The sequence below is a fragment of the Pteronotus mesoamericanus genome, unplaced genomic scaffold (assembly GCF_021234165.1).
Source record: "Pteronotus mesoamericanus isolate MK-2021 breed Mesoamerican mustached bat unplaced genomic scaffold, CSHL_Meso_final scaffold_174, whole genome shotgun sequence".
Taxonomy (NCBI): domain Eukaryota; kingdom Metazoa; phylum Chordata; class Mammalia; order Chiroptera; family Mormoopidae; genus Pteronotus; species Pteronotus mesoamericanus.
In genome coordinates this window covers 34637742-34665486 of record NW_026555309.1, presented here as the reverse complement: position 1 = coordinate 34665486, position 27745 = coordinate 34637742, and the positions used below count along the sequence as shown (strand labels likewise).

The window sequence follows — 27745 nt, the reverse complement described above, 5'->3', positions numbered from 1 at the left end:
TGGGACAGGAGTCATTAACCAAGAGTATCTTTGATTACATTACAGATGCATTGTGAGAGGTTTCTATGTATCCTGAGAATAATTGGAACCACACTTTTTGGAGTCTCTCTCCTCCTTGGAATCACAGCTGCTTATATTGTTGGCTACCAGTTTATCCAAACAGATAATTACTACTTCTCTTTTGGACTGTATGGTGCCTTTTTAGCATCACACCTCATCATCCAAAGCCTGTTTGCCTTTTTGGAGCACCGAAAAATGAAAAAATCCCTAGAAACCCCCATTAAATTGAACAAAACTGTTGCTCTTTGCATCGCTGCATATCAAGAAGATCCAGACTACTTACGGAAATGTTTGCAATCTGTGAAAAGGCTCACTTACCCTGGGATTAAAGTCGTCATGGTCATAGATGGGAACTCGGAAGATGACCTTTACATGATGGACATCTTCAGCGAAGTCATGGGCAGGGACAAATCAGCCACTTACATCTGGAAGAACAACTTTCATGAGAAGGGTCCCGGTGAGACGGAGGAGTCACATAAAGAAAGCTCCCAACATGTTACCCAGTTGGTCTTGTCCAACAAAAGTATTTGCATCATGCAAAAATGGGGTGGAAAAAGAGAAGTCATGTACACGGCCTTCAGAGCGCTGGGACGCAGTGTGGATTATGTGCAGGTAGGTTTCCGAATCCCTGCCAGGGCAAACATACATTTAAATAAAGCAGCTTTTGTATCTCCAGTCATATGCTTATAGCCCATCCTTGTCGCTTCTGAACACAGTACCCCTTTCAGTTCATTGGAAAACAGCATGACTGTTGAAAGCACATTTTGAAAGAGAGAGAGAAAAAAAAAAATCTTGTAAAACTGTTAAGACTATCTATGAAAATGCTTAACTTGTGCAATGCTGTTGGTTGGAAACCAAGATTATTCTGAACAGGAGACCCTTCCTTCTTTTCTCTCTCCCCTTCCCTTCTCTGCCTGCTTTGGTTCTGCCAAGTCAAATCCAACGTCATTTCCCACACTCTTAAAATCTCCAGCCTTGTAAGAAAATAGTGCCTGCCGAGCAGAGGGTCTTGGGAAAAATCCGCAGGCCCAAAGGAAGGCTATAAAGTGGATTTCACAGAGACCTGGCAAAATGGGGGTGATAGGACAATTTGGACTGTAATGGGTAAGCAATTCAAAACTGAGACAGGGAAAGAAGAAATATGAAAAAGAGAGGGAAAAATAAAAACCTTCCCAGAGCAAAACCAAAGTAATGTTTATTTCACTCCCCAAACAGCATTACCTCACTCACTGCAACTTGACCTTTGAAAGCATTTGTGACGGTGTTTGCTTGCATGAAAATTAGACTGGGCTGTGTCTCGTTAATTTCCTGATTGCTCACTCTAGGGTTCCTTTTCTCCTAGTTCTCATTGCAGCTTTTTTCTTTAGGATGTTAGTAGGGTCCCTGTGCATGCTTTAGGTGTAATTTTCTGTGGATACTTTAGTTAGATTTTGGCCATGATGATATCAAGAAGGGAGGTCTGTCTCAGGTTTGAGAAGTGTACTGGGACAAGTCTCCCTTTTCACCGAAAAGTACAATCATAGGTTTCAGAAGGCCCACCCTATACCTTGTGGCCCTTATGGCCACACAGTCATGCCTTGTGGGTCACTCTGTGTAATAGGATTGGCAAGGGCATCGGCGTTAGCCTCGGTTGACTGAGGTGCTAAGCCGCTTAGTAGTGGCTGGATGACCCGGGCAGAGCTGCGGCCGCGGAGCGTCAGTTTTCTGGATAGAATAAACCAGCCCCACAAGGTTACGATTCCAAAACATGTAACTAACGTGTACAAAAGTGACAAAGGTAGCAGAAGTTGTTAGTGATAGTATCGTTAATGTTATTACAAGTTTGCTGTTATTATCATTTATTATGTTAATCATGTAGTCCTTACTTAAAACTTCCAGTACACGTCAATTGCTACGACTGTTCATTTTGCTCAGTATCTGAAGAGTTTTGAGGCATTTCTTCAGTTGATACCAGTCTGCATATTGACCTCTCTTTTACAGAGTTAATAGAGTTTCACCTTCAAGTTTGTCCTAATTTCTAGAATTTTGATACAATTAAGGTCGTTTCAGCTAAATCTGGCCTTTTCTTACCTGCTTACATCCTGCAGCTTCAGGCCCAGATGAGGCATGAAATGACCCATGTAAAGGAAGGGATGACTGGGGAACTTGCATAGGATTTGAAAATTATGCTGAGCCGAAAACGAGAAAACATCTGTTGACATTTTGCTTTTAATTGTAGTTAAAACAATCACTGTAGTTGTCATTTCTAATCAAGACATGATTGTGTGGCTTTTCTTTTTTTTAAAACCTGTTCCTCCCAAACTCTCTCTTCCCATCATTCTTGTTTTGAATTTTGTTTGTATCCTTGACAACTTGACATTGAGCCTGTCCAGGAAAAAATAATTAAAAAAAAAAAATCTTAGAGCAGGCTTGCTGCTAGGACCCTAACCAGGCTGGAGGACTCTCCTCCCTTCAGGCCGAGGCCTCTGGAGAGGCAGGCTGAGCAGCAGCTCGTAACTGGGCCCTGCATCCTCCTGGGATTATTGGCCCATTCCAAGTGCTAAAAAAAAAAAAGGGTTAATAAACACGTGGCATTCTGAAACCAGGTAATTCCACTTTGCCATCCTCATCAAATCCCCAGTATTTAATCATGTGTGCCCTGTACAAATGGAAATGTCAATAAGGTTCAAACTAATAGAGTCTATCACTGAATGCTTTGACCCAGGGTCTGAGAGTCACAGAGAAGCCACAGAAAAGGAAAGGAGAATGAGGTGGAGGAAGCTGGCTACTAAGCATTACAAGTAGGTTCAGGCTGATTAGGGAAGGAAGGAGGAAGCAAGCAACCTTCAGGTGCTAATACATAAGCCAAAATGGGGGCTGGGGAAGAAGTTGACCATCTGTTGACGTGCTTGCTAACCTGGCTGGAGAACACTGCTTCACTGTGCAGAGAAATGGCCAAAATGTTTGGTTTCCAGCTGCAGCTGGGTCTTTGTCACTGGTCAGCACTGTTTACTTGCTCTTGAATAGAGAGATGTGTTTCTTATTGCTCTCATAACCTATTATTTCATACCTTCACCACTCTCCCAGCTCCTACTATCCAAACTCCTCCCTGCCTAACAACTAACAGACTAACAGACCTTGCCTCCTACGAAAGGGAAGAGCCAAAGGACAGTTCTGAAAGTCATCAAGATCTCTGTTACTCTCTCCTGCTTACAGGTCCAGGGTACCCAACCTCACTTCCCAGTGTTAACCTTTCTGCCTCTGCTCATGGGCTCTCTGGGTCTGTTCCCTCTGGTCTCTGCCAGAGCAGACTTTGTATCAGTTACCACCCTTCCTCTATCTCTCTCAGCTTTTAACTCCTTCTGACTACTGTCTCAGCCTTAAAGCCATTCAAATCATTAATGCTGATGTGGAATACAGAGGGAAGCTTTAATCTAGGAGAAAGCCAGCATGTTAGCAAATTTATCTGGGATAGTAGTGGTTGTTTTCAGAGATGGGGAAAAGCAGAAGAAGGCAGTAACATGAGATGAAGGAAATGAGAATTAAGAAGATTTTCTTGATTTTTTTTTTTTTTAATTGAAGTATTTTCAGGGGAAACTTTTAAAGTAGGACAGATTCTGATCTGACTGTATTTGGCTTAGGGTAGGGCGAAAGTCAGTTGTCTGTTTTATCTTTTCAAAATAGTATTTATGTCAGCTTTTTATTTACCAAAGTAACACATGCTTATGTTAGTGCTTTAAAAAAATACAGAAAAGCACAATGAGCAAATGTAAAATCATCTGTAACAAATAAATGACCCAGAGATCATCACATTGAATTCTTTCCTGTATATACCTTTATATTTTCCCCTTATTTTTAAAGCAATTTTAGGATTACATTATGTTTACCTTTTTGGGTTTTTTAAATTTTTTAATTTTTAAATCATGTTTATTCTATTATAGTTGTCTCAGTTTTTCCCCCTTTACCATCCTCCACCCCTCCCCCCCCCCCCCACAGTCAATTCCCACTCTGTTGTCCAAGTCCATAGGTCATTCATACATGTTCTTTGTTTAGTCCCTTCTTCTTCCCACCATTGTCCTCCTTCCCCATCCCCTCTGGTCACTTTCAGTCTGCTCCATGTGTTCATGCCTGTGGTTTATTTTGCTTGTTGGTTTATTTTGTTGAATAGATTCCACTTACAAGTGAGATCATACGGTATTTGTTTTTCACTGACTGGCTTATTTCACTTAGCATAGTAGTCTCCAGTTCCATCCTAATTGTTGCAAAAGGTAGGAGTTCCATCTTTTTAAGATGATTTGCCTTTTTAATGATGATGTGTCTTGGAGTGGGCCTCATTGGGTTCCTCTTGAATGGGGCCCTCTATGCTTCCTGGACGTGTGTGACTTTTTTTCTCCTCAAATTAGGGAAGTTTTCCATCATGACTTTTTCAAACAGGTTCCCTATCCCTTTCTCCTCCTCCTCTCCTTCTGGTATTCCTATTATATGGATATTATTATGTTTCAGGTTGTCTTGCATTTCCCTAAACATGCCTTCATTCTTTTTGAGTATTTTAATTTTCATGCTCTTTCTGGGAGCTTTTTTCTACCTTGCGCTTCAGGTCACTGATTTGACCCTCGGCTTCATCTAGCCTGCTTTGGATTCCTTCTACTGTGTTCTTAAATTCAGAAATTGTATTCTTCATTTCTTCTTGTCTCTTATTCATAGTTTCTATGTCCTTTTTCATGCTGATATAGTTTGCAGTAAATTCCTTGTAGTTTCCCTGTAGTGTTTTGTAATTCTCTCTGAGCTCACTGAGCTCATTGAGTTTCCTTAGAACCATTGTTCTGAACTCAATATCTGATAATTTACATACCTCTATTTCATTTAGTTCTCTTTGTGGGGATTCCTCCTTTCACTTCGACTGGGGGTGTTTTGTTGTCTTCCCATTATTTGTGAGACTCTTCTTTTTTGCTTCTGCTTCTTCAATTGATCTGTCTTGATTTCCTGACTTTGGTGTGAATTTCTGTGGTAGGAGACTGCTGTTTTTACTTTCTGGATCTGCCTCTAATGATGTCAGATGTGGACCCTGTCTGACCTTAGACAGTCTCTTTAAGACTTCCAGGAATCTACTGTCTGTGGCTGTCTCCTTCAGCTGTTAATCTAGTCACTCTGCACTCAGCAGGTAGTTTAGACACCACAAGGCGGGGCAGAGTCCCTCTGGGGGCGGGGTTATTGGGTCCTTTCATGCTCCTGCCACTCAGGGGAGTGGTCTGCCTGAGCCAGATGGCTGCTGCCGTATGGGGGATGAGTCCGCACCGTATGGGGGATGAGTCCGCACCGGATCCCGCTGGCTCCTCTCTCAGTTCTCTCTCCAAAGCCTCCGTCGCCAGTCTCTCCTCAAGTGCCTCTAGACCGCTCTGCACCCCCTTTATCCAGGGATCTACTATCTGTGGCTGCCTCTCTGTACTCAGCAGGCCGGCTTAGACACCAGATGGCAGGGCAGAGTCCCTCCTGGGGACGCGCTATTGTGTCTTCTCACGCTGATGCCACTCAGGGGAGTGGTCTGCCTGAGCAAGATGGCTGCTGCCATATGGGGGATGAGTCAGCACTGGGATCCTGCCAGCTACTCTCTCCGTTCTCTTCCCAATGCCTCCTTCCCCAGTCTCTCTTCAGGCATCTCTAGCCCACTCTGCCCCCACCTTTGCTGGAGACCAGGGTAAGTGGCTGCAAACAAAAATTTATACATTGGCCCTTTAAATGGTTCTTTACGTCTCCAGCTGCCTGTCTTTGGCAGAGAGCAACCCTGCCACTTTTCACAGCTGGTTGTTATCTGTGTACTTTGTCGGCTCTGCTGTAGGCTGGAGAATCCCTGCTTATGGTTTAGAGCCCACTCGTCTCGGGGATCCAACTGGCCATTTCAATGTCCTTCTGGTGCTGCCAACCGTGGGTGCCCCACCTGCTTTCTCAAGTCTCTGCCACACTCCTTATCAGTTAGGTTGTGCTAAAGCTGATTCTTCTGTCTGTCTGAGGTTATAAGGCTCCTCTGTTGCTATTGTTCAGTTGTCTGTTACAGGTGATTTCTCCACAATGTAGTTGTAATTCCAGATTGGCCTTAGGAGGAGGTCGGTGTGACTTCTGCTCACTCTTCCGCCATCTCGATTCTCCTCACTTTTTTGGTTTTTTTAAAAAATACTCAATATCAAAAGACTTTAAGTATCCTTTGATATCTAGATTATATAATTGTTTTATTCATCATTACATCTTAGTCATTAGACATGGATAAGTGGCCAACATAAGTGACCACTAACTAGACTATGTGCAAAAAGGGAAAAAAAAAATCCCCTAATGTGTGCATAAGAGATTTTGCAGGCAGAAAATATACAACAAATATGACCATTTTCTAAAGGGAAGAATATAGGAGGCAATATTATTAATTTAATTTTGTAGCATCCTAGGTATCCGAGATACTTTGAGCAGGAGAAAAGACTAAATCACTCATAATGAGCTGACCCTGATTATTCATAGATTTTGTATTTGTAAATTATGCTACTCATTAAAATATACTTGTGACCCCAAAATCAGTACTTGAAAGTACTTTTGTGATCATTTGCAGACACACAGAGTGGCAAAAAATTTGATTCACTGTGGGCATGTTCCCAGCTCAGGTCAAACAAGACCATACTTTGTCTTCTTGTTTTAGCTTTTATACCGTAAATAGGTAACTTCCTCATAGTCTATTTAGTATCACATTTTTCACATTCTTGTGCTTTTTTCCTTTGGTGAAGTAGCTGTTTAAAATGACTTCAAGTATAGTGCTGAAGGGCTTTCTAGGGTTCTTAAGAGCAAGAAGGCTGTGATTGCTGTATGGAGAAAATATATTTGTTAGACGAGCTTTGTTTAGACATGAGTTATAGTGCTGTTGGCCATGAATTCAATGTTAAAGACTCATAGTATATTTAAACACAAATAAAACAAGGCTAGGTGTTGGTCAGTTGACAAAAATGCTGTGACTGGAAGCTTGGGGAACCCTAACCTTATATTTCTACTAGAAGCAGTTGTTTGGTACTTGCTAATTCAGTGTGCAAGGAAACTGTAGAACATCAACTATCATGAGTAAGGAGGATCCACTGTATACAGTATTTGATTGACTTCTATTCTGTCTAGGAAGCCTAAGCAACTGAAATATTCTGAGGGCCAGTGTTGAGAATTTTATATGTCTCTTTGTATCCTTCATTTTTCAGGATAAGGTTAATAGCACCCTGAAATAGAAATGGGGAAATGTGAATTCTAGACTCAACTCTTGTTTTCTTGCTATGGGCCTCAGTTGGTAGGACAGACGCTCTCTGGAACCACTCCTAGCCCCGGACCCTAACATAGTACGGTTTAATTTCTCTGACATTTCAGTCTCTTTCTAGCAACATACCTAGACTTTGCAAAATTGTAATCAGCACAAAACAAAACGGGGGAAGAATTTTCTTTTCATTTATCAATCACTATCATGTTTCTTACTTTACGGTACCCTTTCTCCTGAAATTGGGTTCTTGAATGTAAAGCATTATGGGCCACCATTATGGGATTTCCTGATTTCCTTCTTTAGAATGAGAATTCCAATCCTTTGGAATAAGGATGGCTTAAGCCTTAGAGTTGATAACATTTAATTTCTCACTTTTCCAGCTGGCTTACCACTTTTCTTTGTACCTTCTTTAACTTTCATTCATGTTTATAGCCTCACTAAAAAGGAGATAAGAATAACCAAATGATTTCTTTTTTAACCTTATGTTTTGAAGACATTCTAGGTTGATCAAAGTTTAGAATTTTATAACAATTTGAGCAATTCATTCCACCATGTGTCCAGAGTTTACGCTTTACTAAATGATGAAATTTCACACATCATATTCGAAGGGTACATTCCAGGCTCTAAACCAATCACAATCCCCTGTAACTGCTCTCTACTTTTGCTATTTCTTTTTCCTATTATACAGCCCAAACTAAGGACTTTTGCATTCACTGATCAAGAATTCAACTTCCTTAATTTATATTTATCAGGTATTGGACTAGACACATTGGTTTCCTGCTGAGTAACAGCTTTATTTATTTATTTATTTTTAACAGTGATAATAAGGAAGACCCGTTCTCTCATTGGACTCATGTCTTTATTTAGTTTGTGCCTCTGGTTTTGGTTTATTCCTTTTTAGTATATATCTTTTATTGAACATTTACTATGAGCTAGACATTAAGTGCTTTACATACATTATTTAATTAGCTTAACATTACAACAAACTTATGAGGGAGTTATGATTGTCTATAGTTTTCACCAGAGGGAACAAGGCTTAGGATGGTGAAGTAAGGAGTCTTAGGTCAAGAAGCTAGTTCAAGTATATATAACTAACTGGTAAATGATGGATTAGGACTTGGATCTGTTTCATTCCAACATTTGCATAGTGTTTTCTTTCCAGTAGTGTGTTTGCTCTGGTGTACTATTAGGAATTCAGGGAGACTGGTACCATCTTATTTGCTAGTAAATAACTACTTGTGAATTTTGGTTCTGGTTTATCCTTTTTGCTAGAGAAAATTGGGTTGGGGGGGCAGGCAACAAGTAAGGAGAGCTTCCCATTTACTTTCTTGGGAAGCTGGGTAATGGGGATCATGGCCAAGAGTAAGTTCCACACACTAGCAAAAAATTGTCTCCCTGGGTCAAGGTTAAGATGAGGGGTCAAGGTTAAGAAAGGGCTGAGGCTTACAAGCAGGCAAAGGGTAAAGGCAGGAGCAACAGATGGGGTCTTTTCTGATTTATTCTCAACCTGTTTCCTCATCGAAGGCAGCCAGAGCAATTAAGATTTCCTCTTGCTGCATAGGTCTCAATGCCCTTTGAAGTGGTATAGAGCAGGCGGAGGCAGGGAATCCATCAGTCATTCTGGAAAAAAATAAAAGCAAAGCATGAACACTAGGCACTTTAGACTTAGGTCTCAGAATTTGAAAAGCATGTGGTAGAATAAGCAGTATTTCTAGAGGAGATTTTTATTTAAATTACAGCAAGGTAGGTTAAGGACTACAAGACTATAGACTCATAATCTACAACTAATTATTATAGATGGTTCAAAATACATGAGATGCTTGATAATGTAATCAATTCTCATGTTCCCTTTAGAGATTCTCTCTACTGAGCCATTTGTTTGTGGTAAGGATTCTCCTGACTCTAGATAGCGGTTTACTTAGGGAGTATGAAAATTTAAAGATCATTACTTAATACTAGTGGCATACTTTTCTGCAGTCCTTTGTAATTTATGAAGTACTTTTAATAGGCTCTGTCTCACCTGGCATCATAATGATGATAAATGGCTTGTTCATGGTCATAGAAGTAAGATACAGGACTCAAGACTTAATTGAGGCTTCTTGATTCTGATGGCATTTGTTCTTAAAATTAGCATCTTGGCTAAACAAAAACTAATTTATTAATGTTTTACACTTTTTAGCAGTTATGGTTATTTATAACAGGGAGATGGAGGCAGTCTTTAAAAAACTCCTAGAATTCAAATTGGGGCTTAGAACATATTTAATCTTAACTTATTTTTTTTTCTTTTAATTTTAGGGAAGAGAATCCTCCTTCTGCAACCAATTATTTTAGTCCCAAGGCAGACTTTGCTTAGAAAGTCCTGGTAGTAAATATTAGGCTTGGTGTAGGCCATGTGGTCTCTCTTGCAACCATCTAAAACAGCTTTGCTGTTTTTGTGTGAAAGCAGCCATAGATAATATAAAAATGAATAAGCATCCATGTCTGTGTTCAAATAAAACTTTATTTATGGATGTGGAAATTTGACTTTCATATAATTTCCATGTGTTACATTTTTTTTTTGAATTTTCAAATATTTAAAAATGTAAAAACCATTTTTAGCCCACAAGCCCTATCAAAACAGGTGGCAGGCTGGGATTGGCCTATGGACCTTAGTTTGCCACCCCCTGTTCTACATAGGAAAAGGGAGAGTTTGACTCTTGGCTAGGATAGTAAAGGAAGAAGAGAGATGGCTTCATACGTTATTTATTTATTTTTAGAGAGGAGGGAAGGGAGGGAGAAAAACATCCCTTGCCTCTTGGCTTATTCCCTACCAGAGACCTGGCCCACAACCCAGGTATGTGCCCTGACCCAGAATCAAACCTGCGACTCTTAAGTTTGCAGGATGACGCCCAATCCACTGAGCTACACCAATCAGGACATCTCATGCATTTTAGATGATGATTTTGTGGTTAAAAATGAGGTGGCTGGGTCCTCGCAGTAGTGTCTTTTTGTCTTGAGATTTTTCTACTCATTGTAATCAAAATTCAGTGACTTCGCTTTTGCTCCACTTCTGTATCTCCTAGTGAGGAATCTTATGACTTGATCATGTGGTTGAGACAAATTACATAGATATATTCAGTGTGGACAGAAAGACGTTTTGATTTGTACTCTAATAGTTTCCGGTGTTTTCTCCGTGTGAGGTTAAGCTCTGTGTGAACTGGCGTATGTCCTCCCCCACAGCTTCTAGCCTAGAGCTAAACAGCAAACCAACATTAATGAAATTACATACTTGGTTTTAATTAGTGAGGAGACAACTGGAAATCCCATTCCTACTATACCAACTATACTCCTTAAACACTAAAAATATAAATACTATTAGGTCGATGAACATACATGGTTTTACAGACTGTCATAGACGGTGACTTTCTAGCTGGCATTCTATCACCAAATAACATCCAGAAAATGAACTTCTTAAAGCTACTATAACAAACCCCTTTCCAAGGCATTTCTGAGAGCTTTCCCTTCCAACACAGTTAAACTCACCATGCAAACAGTCTCTGAGAACTCCTGGCACTTTGCTCTTGGAAACTATGGGGGTGGGGAGGGCCAATTTAAATATGCAGAACCTCAAAAGTTAGGTTCAAGTTTAGTCATTTCAAAGGGGCAGCTGCCTTGCTCTGCTTAGGCTCACATGCAGGCGGAGTTACTTGAACATTAATTCTAGATTGCCCCCTTCCTGTTGTTTTTAGTCTTATTTTAGCTTTCTGGTTTTACCTTTCCCAGCTTGAGTCAATAGAGGGGGGTGTGGCCCTAAACGCTCAGGATGCTGGATTCTGAAGGTGGACTGGACTTCTGCCTCTGCTTTCTGCACCCTCCCTATAGGCTTGCCCTCCTTGTAGCCACATACAAACCAGTGATAGACAAGGCATCAACGAGGAGGGAGGATCTTTGCCTCAGAAGAATTTGTTTAGGCCTCTGAGGCTTGGGATGATTGGCTACAAAGCCAAGTATTAGTGAAATCCTGTTTTCTGCAATGAAAAATTAATGCTTTGTGGCTGACTGAGTTTTTTTCCCTCTAAAGTAAGTGAGACCAAGCTTGTTTAGGCTTCTGAGGCTTGGGATGATTGGCTACAAATCCAAGTGTTAGCGAAATCCTGTTTTCTGCAATGAAAAATTAATGCCTTGTGGCTGACTAAATTTTTTTCCCACCCTAAAGTAAAGTAAGTAAAGTAACTGATTGACAGACTGACTGAATAAATGAATGGTTTTTATTAGGAAATGGATTCTTCTAAATAAGTTAAATAAAATAAAATATTCAGAAGTTAACTCTAAAATTGCTATACTTCATTAAATCCAGTGAGGTGATAAGCTCACTTTTTATAACTAGATTGCCCCATATGCTCCAATAATTCATTTGAATTGATGTTTTCACCAGCATTCTTAGTTAATATTTTCAGAATAAAAGCTATTAGTAAAATTGACACATGTTTAAAAATGTTGAGATTCCTTAGTAAGCTATTTTCTTAGTTTTTGTTGTTGTTGTTTGAAACGGTTACCTCAAGTCCCTATTTTTTTGTGTGTGAAGTAGTTTGGAGAATGTAACTAAAGATAGTTACATTCGATATGAATCGGTTAATCTTGATTAAACCAATCCAACAGAGCCAGACTTGATGGCAAAATAATGGGAGTTGCAGATAACACCCCGGTCTCTGCTGATCATGTCATTTAGTGTTTGGATGGGGATGTGAAACTGGTTCCTTTCCTCACATGTTCACTCTGTTCACTTGATACCTACTAGGACCTTGCATTCCCCAGAAAAGAATGCTATATCTTCTTAGTGTCAATTAGGAATAGAGGGATGGCAGCACTTTGCCTACTTCTGATTCTCTTTGACCATATATTAGAAGATGCTCCATCGACAGCTATAACCCACCCATGAGACAAGGTAGTGGCCTTTCCCAGATGTCTCCCTTCCTCTCTGAGAGAGAAGGGACTTAATCTGATTGAGTATGGAAGGAGTAAGAAGTAGCCCAACTCCTCCTTCCTCCTGGGAGTGAGCTGTGACCAAGGAACAGACATCTGTCACACCTTGTAAAGGAGCAGGCACTGTATTTGCAGGAGGAGGCTGGCCCCTTTCATGCTCTTTGCTATAATAGATAACCCTTTCTTACACTGGAGAACATCATTATGAAGCCTGCTATTCCACAGAGATAAGTCCTATTCTTTATGTCAGCTGTATGGCTATACAGGTGATATTTTGGTTTCTTTTATATCAGGTTTATGGCTATGCAGGTGATATTTTGGTTTCTTATCTACCGTATTCTTTTTTATTTTCTAATTGGTTAAAAAATCAGGCTGCAACAAAAGTACAGTGTGTGACCCTGTCCACTTGGGCCTCCCATGGGAATATTTGTCAGGGGTTCATAGACAGAGACTAATCTGAATAATCTTGAAGACATAGTTTTTTGGTTTCAGAATTGCTTTTTTTTTTTTTTTTTGAACCCATATAAGGATTGTTTGTAAGAACAATTAGCATTTCTAGAACAGCTTAAGATGATTTACATCTGTTTTTACATACAAAGGGCTAGATGACTACTTAATACTCTAGAATATAAAGGTGGCCTGAACATCTTGCTAGTTTCCTTTCTGGTGCAATGTCATCTGCTAAGCCCAGGTCATGGACATGTTGCTTCAGAAGTATGTAACCAGATGTAGGAGGATTTTCTGTCTTTTATTCATTATACTAAAATGGGAGGGGGATAACTGTTAATATGCATCCCTTTTAATACTGTCATAGTGGTGTTCCAAGCATCATTCACACCCGAGGGACAAGTTGCCTAAAAGCCTTATTTAAGGAACTTGAAAAAGAAAAACATCTAGAGTAACCAACCCAAGAAATTTTGCAAGTCTTGGAAAACTGGGATGTTACCTGGGTTATGAGATTTTCATTACCAAACGCAGAAATATCCTTGGCAAATTGGGACAAGCCAGTTACCCTGTAAGATACCTAGCACATCACTTTGGCTTTTTTATCCAGCATTGTCATTAACTTAAATACTGAACTTGATGGAAAACAAGCTCTGTGTTTTGGCAATGATAAAACAAACTCTGTCATTCCTGTGATATTTAAGCACTTATTGAGGCCTTGTAACAATAAGGCTGAAGACACAATATATGTGTTCAATTTTGGGTGTATAGATCATATTTATAGTTTTTTCATTTCTTTAACTCTCTTCTTTACAGGTTTGTGATTCAGACACCATGCTTGACCCAGCCTCATCGGTAGAGATGGTAAAAGTTTTAGAAGAAGACCCCATGGTTGGAGGTGTTGGGGGAGATGTCCAGGTACGTATGGCTTTCCTTTTGTTTGAGTCACTTTAGTAGCACCATTTACTACATGCCAAGCTCTGTGCCAGGTATTATACATTAGAATGTGCTCTGGACCTAGTTTACTGCCTCTTTTTTTCTAATTGCAGGAAAAATTAGAATTTCTTTGATTAATCCTAGGGTATAATCCGTATGTGTAGTGGCCGATAAGTTATGTTCTTGAGCCATAACTTAATGTTCTGGTAAAATCTTTTGTTGGAGTTCACTTAGTTGCAAGTGAACTAAAGTAGAGCAGGAGATGGACTCTATCACACACCTATGTCTTAAAAAGCTGATCCATATATGGTTTATCAAAAAATCTAAATTGGAAAACGAAGAAAGAAAAACAGCAACTCAAATTTATATTAGTGAGAAAGGCAAAGGAGCAGTTAATTAATAAATGGGTTTTCCAATTATTTATTTTTACTAATTATTATCTCACTTTATTTGCTATTAATGGAGAAATAATTCATGTAACAAATGTTGGAATGGGAAAATAAATATGCAAAAATTGAAGATTAAAATGAGCTCTTTGCAAATGTGAGATTAGATTTTAGCAAAATGTGAAAAGCACATGAAATTTTACTTTAAAGTTTAGGTATTGTGTTGCTGTATAACAATTCTGTATATTCATGGCGATAGAGAAGGCAAAGAAAGCACACTACAATGGACAAAAAAATAACATGGTGGTAAAAAGGAAGCATGCAAAATTCAGATGAACTCAACAAAATTGAGACAGAGGGGAGAATTTAGAAATAGTGCCAAGAAAAAGCTGATAATTTTGAATAGCCTTTACATAGAGCATTATTTCAGGATTCAAGTTTTGGAAGGAGGCCAAAGCAAACCCTTTTATCACTGGCATTGCGAAATAGTAGGAAAGAGAAGGAAAATTTATAGCCAAGGATTGGATGAGTTGGAAATTAACCAGAACAGGAGGCAATAGGACTTAAAAACTTTCAAATCCTAGATGGCAGGGAAGAGTGTCTGGAAGAAGAATTTAGGGACTGAGAACTAAAGCCTAAAAAAAAAGAAAATCTCAATATTATAACATAATAAGAACAAGAACAAAAAGCATAACAAAAAGAAGACAGAAAGTGTTGAAGTAGAAAAAACTATCATCAGAAACACCCTACACATGCACACAACTTCTCAAATTAATCTAGTAATACAGAATCAGAGCTGAAAAAATAGTCATGTCAAAAAAAAGGGAAGGAAGTCAAAATAACAAACCTTGCTCTGTTTACTAACCTTAGGATGGTGCGGATTTTGTTGGCATTTGAACTAAGGCTTACCTTTTATTTCTTCCTTTTCACAGATTTTAAACAAGTATGATTCCTGGATCTCCTTCCTCAGCAGTGTGAGATACTGGATGGCTTTTAACATAGAAAGGGCCTGTCAATCTTATTTTGGTTGTGTCCAGTGCATTAGCGGACCTCTGGGAATGTACAGAAACTCGTTGCTGCACGAATTTGTGGAAGACTGGTACAATCAGGAATTTATGGGCAGCCAATGCAGTTTCGGTGATGACCGGCATCTTACGAACCGAGTGCTGAGTCTGGGCTATGCAACAAAATACACAGCTCGATCCAAGTGCCTTACAGAAACACCTGTAGAGTATCTCAGATGGTTAAACCAGCAGACCCGTTGGAGCAAGTCGTATTTCCGCGAGTGGCTGTACAATGCCATGTGGTTTCATAAACATCACTTGTGGATGACCTACGAAGCGGTTATCACTGGATTCTTCCCTTTCTTTCTTATTGCCACAGTAATCCAACTCTTCTACCGGGGTAAAATTTGGAACATCCTCCTCTTCTTGTTGACTGTCCAGTTAGTAGGTCTCATAAAATCCTCCTTTGCCAGCTGCCTTAGAGGAAATATCGTCATGGTCTTCATGTCTCTCTACTCAGTGTTGTACATGTCGAGTTTACTTCCCGCCAAGATGTTTGCAATTGCTACGATAAACAAAGCTGGGTGGGGCACATCTGGAAGGAAAACGATTGTTGTTAATTTCATAGGACTCATTCCAGTCTCGGTTTGGTTTACAATCCTCCTGGGTGGTGTGATTTTCACCATTTATAAGGAATCTAAAAAGCCATTCTCAGAATCCAAACAGACAGTCCTAATTGTTGGAACGTTGCTCTACGTATGCTATTGGGTTATGCTTTTGACTCTGTATGTGGTTCTCATCAATAAGTGTGGCAGGCGGAAGAAGGGACAACAGTATGACATGGTGCTCGATGTATGATCTTACATTGTCGGACGTTTGCAAACACACATGCAGACACAAAACCTTAGTTCCTCTAGGGACTCTATAGTACTGTGGCATCAGATAATGCCACCACAGGAGACATATCACTGCTGCTGGGACTTGAACAAAGACATTTCTATGGGTTTATTTTGATTCTGCCAAAGTAAAATGATACATCAACCAGAAATTCAGATTTAACCTGTTCCTTCTATGAAAATGGGAAGACTTCTTTGTTTATGCACTTTTTCCTTACTGTACATCCGCCTAACAGTGTTTTGCCCTATATACCTCACTAGCCGTGCTTTATGTGGGTTATCATGGAAGAAAAGGATTTTGGAAACTCAAGGAAAAGTTCTTAACAACGTATACAACCTAACTTATGGACTGTGTTGATAGCTGATTTTTTTTTTTTTTTTTTTTTAGAAAGGATTTTGTTTCACTCTACCAAATGAAATGCCAAAGGAAATTTTCAAGGCCGTTGGCTGTGCTGTATTTTTATATAATTGTACTGTGTTTTAAAATTTTGTATGCCAATTTTTAAAACAAATTTTGCATATTCTATATTTTACTTCTCTGCCAAAATACACCTGTTCTTCCTTTAAAAATAAAATAAAATAAAATAAAATAGGTTCTGAAAAAATTCAAACTTATAAAACCTACCCAAAATGTGAAGCTTGGTTGACTGATGTTGTTCATGTTAGAAAGAATAAAATGTTTCTCTCTCTCTTTACCTTATCAAATTGAATAGTTGATTTCTGTGAAAATTATTTAAACATCCAATATATTAACTTTTCTTCATTTCTTTTAGAAAAGGCCAATATACCTGTCACACTTTGGGAGTAAAAATACATAATTATGTGTACAAAAAAGTAAATAATTGAAAATCAAGGCCAAAGGGGTAGAAAAGTGCAATTTTTTTTTCATAAGATTAAAGAAAGGGAATGCTAGTCCTCAAGAAAACACTGGGCATCCAGCACTGGACAGAACATGTGTATCAAAGATGAATAACCGTTGGAGATTCTGGCAGTGTTTTCTCAGGCTGAGGAAAATGGGAAGTGGAAAAAATTATCTGTATAACTTGGACAAATGCAACACAGCTGATCACATTTCATTCTGTGGCCTGAATTCACCAGATCCTATCTATATATTGATCATATTTAAACTTTCCAGCTTGCCAGTTCACTTTCCATGGTAGTATGAGGTTTCCATGATCAAGTTGGATCAATTACAATAAATACAAAGCACACAGATCCAAAATGTGTGCTCTCTTACTTTCTAGTGAGGCTTTTTTCCTGGATTATACAGATAATTTCTTCATCTTTTGTGCTGGCCAACATAAATATGTTTACATAGTAGAAATGATATCAAGGTTTAATAAGTGTATCAAGAATTGGCACATAAAAAAATTGATGAATCAGGTACCTGTAGTCTAGCTAAGTGTGCTTCTCCAGATCCTCGGTTATCCAGTCTGACTTGACACAACCCATCTTGCCTTGTAGCTGGTGCTGTGTAAACAGACCTGTGTTAAAAACACAACTGAACACATGAATAGTTGCATAGAAAGTATTGTGAGAAAGCAAAGTCACGTAGAAGTCTTCCTTCACGTGCTTCCTGCCTTTCTGCTTCTTCATGCAGACATCTCTGTTCCACCTACCCTAAGAAAAAGCACATTCTACCTTCGGAACACAACAAGGTACATAGCGTTCTGCCACTCCGTCTCTCACTGATTGGACAGCTTGCAGGAGACCAACACCATGCCAATAAATGAGACTAAAACTTGAGTTTGCCTTTTTAACTATTTATGTTCTAAGTTAAGCTTTGATAACATTCAAATGTCAAATTCTCTCATTCTTATAAAAGATTGAATTAATTGCCTGTATTTATTTTAGCAATTATTCAATGTATTTCCAGTATAGGATGTATAGTATAATTAATTTTTTGTAAATAAAATATTTTTGATAAGATTATTGCGTGTTTTTCTAAGGGAAGGGGGCATTTAAGATAAAATGTTACTTGATTGTAATGATATGGATTTAAGAATGGGCTATATAATAAACAAACATGATCAAAGATAATAGAAGTCATTTCATTTTACTATCCATAAAGTAGGCATCCCCAAAATTGACACGGTTTGGAGATCTAGAAAATTGAGAATGACTGGCAAACCCCTTGTCCCTGCTCTTCCCTTTATAGCAGTCCAAATTTAAAAAAATCTGTTTTATTACAGTGACTTGTCATAGCGGGAAAAGAGATTTTCAGAAATTTTTTATAGCACTATAAATAATAGTCTTATGAGAGCAATAATTAAATGAATGGCATTTACAAAGAGTGGAGCATTCCCCATTAAACAATATTCCTAGCATACAGTATGAGGATATTGGAGAAATGATACATTAAATTATATAACCAATCTGTACAATAACATTTCAATTGTGAAGACAAGTGTTTAAATGTAGTTATCTACTGCTAGGAATATGGTCAATTTATAGTCTGTATACATTATTGTATTTTCCAAGTACCCTGATCATTTATTGCTTTTATAATCAGTAAAAAGATAATATCGCTTTTTTTAAACAACAAAAAAGGTGGGTGGGGTGGGGTCTAATAGCATTTTCTGGTTTGAGGCACTTTGGTGGTAATTATTTTATTTTACTACTTACACCTCAAATATGTCTTATTTCTCAATTCTTGTTTATTATTAGTTCCTAAGAATTCTTCATTACCTTGGTACAGTTACATTATTAAAACAGCCACTGAATAGCATTGCCATCAGAAATACGGGTCTAGTCCCAATGATTCACTGATAAAGTCAGTTGGTGCAATATTAGAGATTGGCAAACTTTTCATGGAAAGAGCCACCCAGTATCCATTGCAGGCTCCCTGGCCACACTGTCGTATGACTAACCAACTCTGCTATAGTAGCACGAAAGCATCCATAGGCAATATATAAATGAATATGTGGCTGTGTTCCAATAGTAATTTATGGACACTAAAATTTGAGTTTCATAAAATGTTCATGTTATACAATATTCTTTTGATGTTTTTCAATCATTAAAAAAATTTTAAACTATTCTTAGTTCATCAGCATTACCAAAATGGGCAGAGTCAGATTTGGCCTGCAGGCCGTACCTTAAAGACCCCTGCTCTTTAGGAAGCTGTTGATTGATTTGGACCATTGTGCACCAACACCTAATATTTGAGCACATACCCTCTATCAAGTGCTGCCAGAAGCAAAGTTTATAGACCATCTGTTTTCTCCTGTCTGTCTCCAGTGGTTACATTATTATTATCCGCATTCTATAGGTGAGGCATCTGAGGCTTAGAGATTTGGTACCTTGGGATCATCAAGCTGACAAATTCTGTGGTAGAACTGAAGTCTAGGCATTACGATGTCAGACTTACCCTTTGCTTAGTGCTACTCAGGATGTTGTCCACTGTCTAGCAGCATTAGTGTCACCTGGGACTTCGTTAGAGACACAAACTTATGGCCACAGACCCACTGAATTAAAATCTCAAGCTGGGACCAGAAATTAGTGTTCAATAAGATCCTCAGATGACTTTCACTCACTAAAGTCTGAGAAACAATGCTCTAATCTAGCATTTTATATTGTTGCCTCAGACCAAGTGTAATTTTTATAGTAGATATAGAACAGTTCAAATATTTGTATTTTCCTATTGAACTTACCTACTTTTAGCAAATATTTTGGTTTTAATTAAGTTTACTGAATACCTCTTATAAACAAGAAATCAAGAGGTGTGCATTTTCTCTATGCTCAAAGAAAGCTTATAATTCAGTAAGAGGGATAAGACAATTACACAAACATTTGATGCAAAATGGAATAATAGGGGTATATTAAGTGGCATGAGGCTATAAAAAGAAGTAATGAAATGCATAATTAGCTCTGTAAATGTAAGCTTCAAGATAGTGTGGTGTTTGGGGGATTCTTTCAGGATGTGCAAGTTTAGATGGGAACTAAGGAATGAAGAGGTGTGAGTTTGATACATAATCCTTTAAGCAGAACCAGGAAATTTAATTAAGGTGTAGGCAGCACTTAACCAACAGTTTGGACTTAGCTATAGAATGTACACTTGAAGGTGGATCATAGACCATAATCCAACTGGGATAAATGCTAGAATGAGGTGTTTAAATTTGACGGGTCATAGTACACACAGATATTTTTGAATACAGCACTAGAAAGGTTGTAAACCAAACTACTTTATGGTGGTTTGGATTTGCACATCTCACATCAACTGTTATATTTAGAAATAGGATTTGGTTCAAATGTTACTATAAACTGGTATTGTGATCTTCCGACATGGACCACATTCCTCACAATCCCTCCAATCTGCCTCCCTTCTCACGTCCTCAGTTAATGAATGGCATCAGGCACGCCCTTCAGCTTCTTTCAGTTGCCCTCTAACTCCTGGTCACTATAGCCGAGGGATTCCTCCTCCGCAATGTCACTCAAATTCATCTCTTGCCCCCATTAAGATGTCCTGTATCTCTTACCTGAATTGTTAAACTGAGCTTGGAAGAAAGAACTGTGAATACACTGTTTGCTATGTCACTGCTTCAGGGTGTTGAAAGATTGCCCATGATATAAAAGACTTCTATTCTTAGGCATGTTTGAGACACACTGAGTAAAGCAGGTTCTTCCCTGCAGGAATTCTCAGAAACCTTCAACGTTCCGAAGGGCTTTCTGAATCTGCAAGAGGCCCATCACATACAGAAGTCCATACATTTAGATGACTATGGTACCTTTTCCACAGAGATGTTGGTTAACATCTGTATTAACATTTTTATCCTGCAGTACCTAGTTTAGGTAACGCTGGTATATAATTCCTGACACCACAAATTCAATTTGTTTTCACTCAAGGTCTAAAAACAACACTCACAGCTGAGCCTCCTTATTACTTCAGTAATCAGCTCCAGGTGCAAGACCACAGGGTAAGAGGGAGGAGCCTTCAACTGACCCAGCCTCTGAGCTACGGGAAACAGGTTCTTCTCAGAAGAGTTCACTTTCCCCAAGAGCTGTCAGAAAAGTACACTGGAGCTTAGGAGAATTTAAGTGACTTGTTTTAGCTCAGCTATTCAGGGCTACAAGGAGTTTAATCCTGATATGCTGGGGAAACGGACAATGTGTGCCTGAGCCTAATCTTTGAAACAACTTTGGCAACCTTACGAGAGCACTTACTGAAAAGAAGCACCATTGCTTTCTAAACGAAGAAAAGGGTCGTGCTTTACTGCCTACTTTGGACGAGTTGATTGTGGAGTCGCAAAATCAAATGCAATCATTTCTTAATTGGGTCAGGATACAATCACAGCACATATGTTCCCTCTCAGGGAGAACAGAGGCCTGGATATGCCATCTCCCCTTTCCACAAAACATATGATGTGTTTCTTCAATTAAAAAAGATAGAGGGAAGCTTTAAGGGACTAAGATGAAGCTTTTAAGGGAGTAAAAATCCTGGAAGGAGGATCTTTGAGAATCAAAGTTGAATGACCATTGTTTAAGAAGCTATTAGTAGGATCATGGTAAAAGGGAAACAAAGTTCCATTAGTACAATTTAAGTGCCTCAAATCTTTGTTGGAATATGGCAAGTTTTAAGAAAGAGAGGGAAAGTGGAGAAAGTACAGGTTCCTTATCTCAAAGGAACAAACTACAATCCAGTTGATTTTAGCACCTTGTTCAAGCCCTCTCAGCTGGCTCCATCCCCTGGGATCTCTTACCCAGATGTTTCGGGCTTGCTTTTTTTTCATCTCCAGCTCCTAGCTTAGTGGTGGAGAGTAAAGTATTGTACTTTATTATTCAACACAAAATAATGTAGCAAACAGTAACATACAGGTACACAATTTAATATTTATTATATGCATTATTATATTACATCATTTTTCAACAGCTGTGCATTTGCTAGGTGTTGCTAGATACAATCTTAAAAATTTGCCAATTCATAGTTTGCCAGACAAAAACCTTACAAAACTCATCAAAACTTGTAACTTGGTTAGAAAAGTTTTTTGAGAGACTGGAATATTTTACTGTCTTAATCATGCATTACACAAACAAAATCTTTACTTACAACATAAAATTAAGCACATCTGAAAGAAATAAAAGAGGAAAAACTAGTTCAAATACAACAGATTTCTGTACCTGATTCAACTACTTTTGTATCTTATTTGTAATGCAGAAATCTCAAATTTGTGATTTCTGGGTGACTACTTTACTCTTAAACCTGACATATTGGGACTATGCTGAAATCCATTCTCCCTCAAAAAAATAACTTAGGAGCTCTCAGGCTTATAGGTCTTTGATGGTTAGATTTTAAGTAACAAGCCACCATGGGTAGTCCACCACAGTACCTGAAGATTATGGCACCGTTAAGCAATATCATATCAAAAATGGAGTTTCTAAAGTTCTTGCCCTAAAACAAAATGTTAGCATATTTGCCCACTTTGGATGTTCATGAGGCCAGAACAAGTTTGGATCTCTGCCTCGTTGTGAATTGGGGTTTGGTTGTGGAATGACTTGTATTTAAACACTGGCTCTGTGTAAACTGGAGAAATTCACTCTTTTTAGAGCCTTATTTTCATCTGAATAATAATGGGAATGACAGTCACGCCTTAGAGTTACTGTGTAACCAAGATAGCATATGACAGTACATGAGAGTGCCTAAGAAAAATACATGCCACATAAGAGGAGTTTAATAACAGTTTCTTTCTCTCTCCTTTCTAAACAACAAACTTCATTAGTGTTCCTTTCTCCTTTTCTTTTGTTCTTTTTTTCCTAAATTTTATTTTTACTCAGCAAACCACTGGACCAAAGGCTGGGATACACTCAAATGCCAAGGACTTTTACTTCTTAAAAATGCATGTTTAGACCAGAGAGGAGGGGGAAAGGGATAACAGGGGAAAAAAGGGGAAGGAGCAAGACAAGGAACTTGAATAGAGGACTCATGGGCACGGACAAAGCAGGGGATTGACTGTGGGAGTTGGGGGTTGGCGACGGGGCAGAGGAGAGCAATGGGGGACAAGGTGGGACAACCGTAACTGAACAACAATAAAAAAAACCTGGAAAAAATGCATGTTTATCCACCCATTTGGTTTCTATATGACCTTAAGATGTTCTTTAGGAATAGGTGGCTGCCTTCTCCTTTAGATATGAAAGAGGTAAACTGTTAGAGTTGTCTAGTATGCTCTGACTTTCAGATGAACACAACTGGCTACTGTCAATTTTGTGTCTGACAAAGTAAGTGCGTTGGAATTTCTAAAATGAGGTAGATGAACCAGTCGGAAGAACATGGCATTGTCATCAGATGGGCCTGAGCCCTGGCTCCCCCGTGCTTCGGTGACTCCAAGTAGGCACCCCAATCTCTTCATTTGTAAAAGTATAAGAATTCCTCTGGCACAAATCTCAAAGGGCTGCTGTTGGCATCAAGAAAACTAATAGAAGGGAAAGGCCATGGGATATTTAGGAAAACTCTTTCAGATTTGTGTTCCTGTTATTAGTTATGAGCATTGGAGGAAGACATCCAAATTTTTACCCCGGCTGAAGTCAGCTTCGTTACCTGAGTCCTAATGAACGCTGCTCTTCATTCTTATTGTTACTGTCCTAGTCACACTGTCATCATCATGGGGCTATTGTCGGAGATACCCATCTATCTTCCTTCTACTCTTGGTCTTCTATATTTTTCCATGGAACAGTCAGTGTGAGACCATGCCATGTGTCTGCTCAGTGGGCCTCAAAAATCTCATCTCAGAATACTGTGCTTCGCAAGGTCCTACATAATCTGCTTTCTACCTGTTTCCATGACTTCTTGTTGAACTTCTTTCTTCTTTATTATACTATCCACTGGCATCTTTTCTGTTTCTGATCCAAGAGAAGCTTGTTCTCACTTCAGGATCATTACCTGTTGTTGTTCTTTATTTTGCCTAAAGCATTCTTCTCTGAGAGACTAACAGGAATGGTTTCTTCTTGTTATTTAGGTCATTCCCTCTGTGAGGCCTTTCTTGACCATGCTGTCTAAAGTGACATCCTCATCTCCCAGACACTTTCTATCACATTATCCTGCAATTTTTCTCAAAGCTCTATCATTATCGGAAATCACTTTATACATATATATTTATTTATTTGTTTAGTCGACTGGTTTCTATCAGCACTTAGAGTATAAACAACAGCCAGAGAACAGAGGCAAAGCAAGCTATTGCCATGGCCAGGGCCTGAATTCAGGTGTCCTGAAAAGCCAAATCCAAGAATCCTTTCTACTAAGTAGTCAGTCATGTGTAACTCAGAAGCACAGCAAACCAAACACAGGCAGGAAAATCGTATGTGGAGCAAGATGGCTTAGTCAACTCCTGTCTCGCTTACTTCAGAAAGGAGTCAAGAGATTCCTTTCCCAGACAAGATAAACCCTTTTTATGACATTTGATATTAGAGTCAATAAAAGCATGACCAGAGAGACTGCCACTTATCAACCACAAAACATTGTTTTTGGAGCCAATATTGTTTTTTAAATGAAACTTTTAATTTTAAACTAATTGTAGATTCACACGCCATTGTGAGAAATGATACAGAGAGATCCTGTACCCTTTACCCTGTTTACCTCATTCCCTGAATGGTAACAACTTTGCAAAACTACAGTATTATATCACAGTCAGGAAATTGACATTGATACAATCCGCCAATCTTGGTCAGGTCTTTCCAGTTTTGCTGGTATTTGTGTGTGTTTATGTGTGCATTTAGTTCTATAGAATTCTACCACATGTGTGAGTTCATGTGTGTACCACTTCAGTCAAGGTGCAGAATAATTCCATCACCACAAGAATCTGTGTTGATCTTTTATAATCACTCTCATATACCTCCTTCATACACTACTTCCTTAAGCCCAAGCAACCACTCTGCTTGTTGTGTAGAGAATAGATTGCCGGAGGGTGAATACAGGCACACTTTATTTTTATTGTACTTTGCAGATCTTGCATTTTCAAAAAGATTTTATTTATTTATTTTTAGAGAGAGGGGAAGGAAGGGAGAAAGAGAGGGAGAGGAACACTGATGTGCGAGAGAAATATTGATAGGTTTCCCCTTGCACTTGTTCCAACTAGGGACCAGGCCGCAACCTAGATATGTGCCCTGACTGGGAATCGAATCAACGACCTTTCACCCTGAAGGGGATGCTCAACCAACTGGGCCACACTGGTCAGAGTAAAGATCTTCTTCTTCTTCTTCTTCTTTTTTTTTTTTTTTACAAATTGAATATAAGGCCCTCCACCAGCAAAAAGGTTAGAACTGGCTAAATGCTCCAACAATGGCATGCATTTTTTAGCAATAAAGTATTTAATTAAAGTACATGCATTGTGGTTTTAGACATAATTCTATTGCTCACTTAATAGACTATAGTCTAGTGTAAACATAACTTTTATATGCACTGGAGAACCAAAAGGTTTGTGTGGCTCACTTTATTGTAGTATTTGCTTTATTGTGGTGGTCAAGATCTCTAAGGTGTGCTTGCAGGACTACAAGATAGGGGGCTGTTGCCACAATTTAAGTGACAAGTGATGATGGTCAGACTAGGATGCTTGTATCAGAGTCCGGCAAGCCGGATTCTGAATGAACTTTAAAGGTAGAATCAATAGAATTTCCCGGCATATTGGATAAGCATTGTGAAAGAAAGAGAGGAGTCAAGGATGTACCCAAGGTTTTGTTCTAAGGACAGAGTTGTTATCGGTGGAAGTGGGGAAGGCTGTGGGCAGATTCAGCGTAGGAGAAAAGATCAGATGTTGACTTTGAGATTTCTATTAGTCATCCAGGTAGAGAAATTTAGTGGGTGGCTGGGGTTCAGGAAACAAGTCAAAGCTGGAAACATAAATTTGGGAGTTACCAGCATACACACTGTTTAAAACCTTGGGACTGGAAAAGATTCATCAGAGAAATGAAAGCAGGGAGTGTAGATAGAGAACAGAGGACAAAGGGCTGCGTTCCAGAACACTCCGGTTTTAACCGATCAGAGGAAAAAGAGTAACCAGTAAAGAAGGCTGAGCTCTTGTTTCCCTTCCTGACTTAACAGTCCATTCAGTTCTCTACTGGTTATCTTTTAAATAAGAAGCTAATACGCACTTTCTACTTTCTTCATGTGTTCATTTCTTGCTTCCTGCAGAAGATTAAAACTTAATTTAAGGAAAAGCATTATGTTCTTTCTTCCCTCCCCCCATCTCCCAGGGTATAGGTATCAGTTTGAGCCTAATTAAGAGAGAGAAGCCACACGGTAACTAACACAGGGAAAGTTTAATGTAAATAATTATTAACTATAATTATGACTGTAGTAATAAAAGACTAGTAAGAACCAAACAAAAACTGTAAAAAAAATATAAAAATGGCAAAGAACAACCACTCTTCTTAAAGCTGAGATAGAGATTCCCTCCAAATGCTCACATCCCTCCTTACCCACTGGGCTGAGACCCTGATCTTATTGGAGAGGAGGGCATGGCTCTGTCTCATCAAATGTCTGAGAAGTCACTGTGATGTCACACTTCAGAATTTTCTGGAAATCCCCATTCTGGCACTTGCCAGGAATCTGTCCCTGAGGATATTCTGGAAAGCTGTTCATAGGGAAGTGGCCTGCCAAGGGCACTTCACTAGCAGCAGGCCAGGGAAAGCTGCTGGATGGCTGGCACTGCTGGCTGCCACGTACTGCAGGAGCCGGGCCCTGGGGGAGCTGTTCAAGCCTCCGGTGAAGGGGCCTGGGGCTGGAGACACGCCTGCACCATAGCAACCGATGCTGGAGGAGGTGCCTGTGTTGTGACAGCTGGGCGCTGGAAAGCAGACTCGCTGAAGATATCGAACCCTGGAGAAGTTCTGGGCAGGAACCCACCAAGGGCAGCATGCCACAAGGAGGAGGCAAACCTTTATCCTCCTGAAATGGCTCCACTGAGTCCCAGCACCCTCTACCCACAAAGCTTAAACATCATCCACCTGGCAAAGGGAAAATATTTCAAGGCCCTAGGTCCATGGTCACGGGGTAGGAAAATGTGTGAATTTAGAGTTAATAGTACAACAGCTGGCACAGTATTGTATCCGGGTCCGATTTTGAGCACACCAATATTTTGTGTTGATACTGTTTAAAATTGACATTAAAATATAGGAAAAGAGAGGACAGGGAAGAGAAGAAGCCAAGAAAAGGGAAAGAACAGCATTGAAAGGAAAGAAAATGGAAGGAGGGTAAGAAAAAGAAGATGGTTGGTCTTTAAGTCTTAGATTGCTTGCTACTAATAGTGAAGGGGATTTCATGATAAAATCACAAATATTCTTCTTACCTCTTGTTTTATTGTTTCAGATTTTAAAACTTCTAATCTGCATATTAAAAAATTGTGCATTCCAATCATTAAAACCATTTTACCCCAAAGAAAAATGGCACTCTGATTAGACTGCACCCCGCAGCCTGCAGGACGCCTTGGACCAGCCTGGCTTTTCACTCTAGACTTCACTGTCGCCCCACCCAGCCTGTTCCTTCACCGGCACGTGAGCGCTGATCCTTCCCTGCCAGCCCGACAGGCACGTGGGAGAGGCAGGTGCGGCCTTCATGGTCAGTAGTTCTGATGTGGAAAGGGGCAGCTCAGTCATTTAAGCTGATCCACCCTCTTTGGATCTTACAAAATTAAACAGCTAAAAGAAGTAAAATAAGAAGGCAACGCCTGTGGAATGTACAGTGCATGCTGGTGGTGCGGGCCTCTTTACAACTCACTGACTTGCTTCTCCTGTTCAATTGTTTCTTGGAAGGCAGCGGATTTTTCTCTTGCATTGCTGTCTTCTTCAATTTTGGATCATCAAATTTCTCAATCTGGGCCACAC

The 27745-nt window shown here is 39.3% G+C and overlaps 1 protein-coding gene across 1 annotated transcript; it reads left to right on the top strand.

The window, feature by feature from the left end:
- The first annotated feature begins 45 nt into the window (after positions 1 to 45).
- On the top strand, positions 46 to 15902 carry HAS2 (hyaluronan synthase 2). Its single transcript, XM_054590087.1, has 3 exons — positions 46 to 672; positions 13535 to 13636; positions 14973 to 15902. Exons 1-3 carry the CDS (start codon positions 46 to 48, stop codon positions 15900 to 15902), a joined length of 1659 nt encoding a protein of 552 aa, XP_054446062.1.
- Positions 15903 to 27745: the final 11843 nt, after the last annotated feature.

Excerpts from the sequence above, each read along its gene's own strand:
- HAS2 (XM_054590087.1), top strand. The coding sequence starts at position 46 with ATGCATTGTGAGAGGTTTCTATGTATCCTGAGAATAATTGGAACCACA. Across the intron at positions 673-13,534 it reads GCAGTGTGGATTATGTGCAG|GTTTGTGATTCAGACACCAT; the intron begins GTAGGTTTCCGA and ends TCTTCTTTACAG. Across the intron at positions 13,637-14,972 it reads GTGTTGGGGGAGATGTCCAG|ATTTTAAACAAGTATGATTC; the intron begins GTACGTATGGCT and ends TCCTTTTCACAG.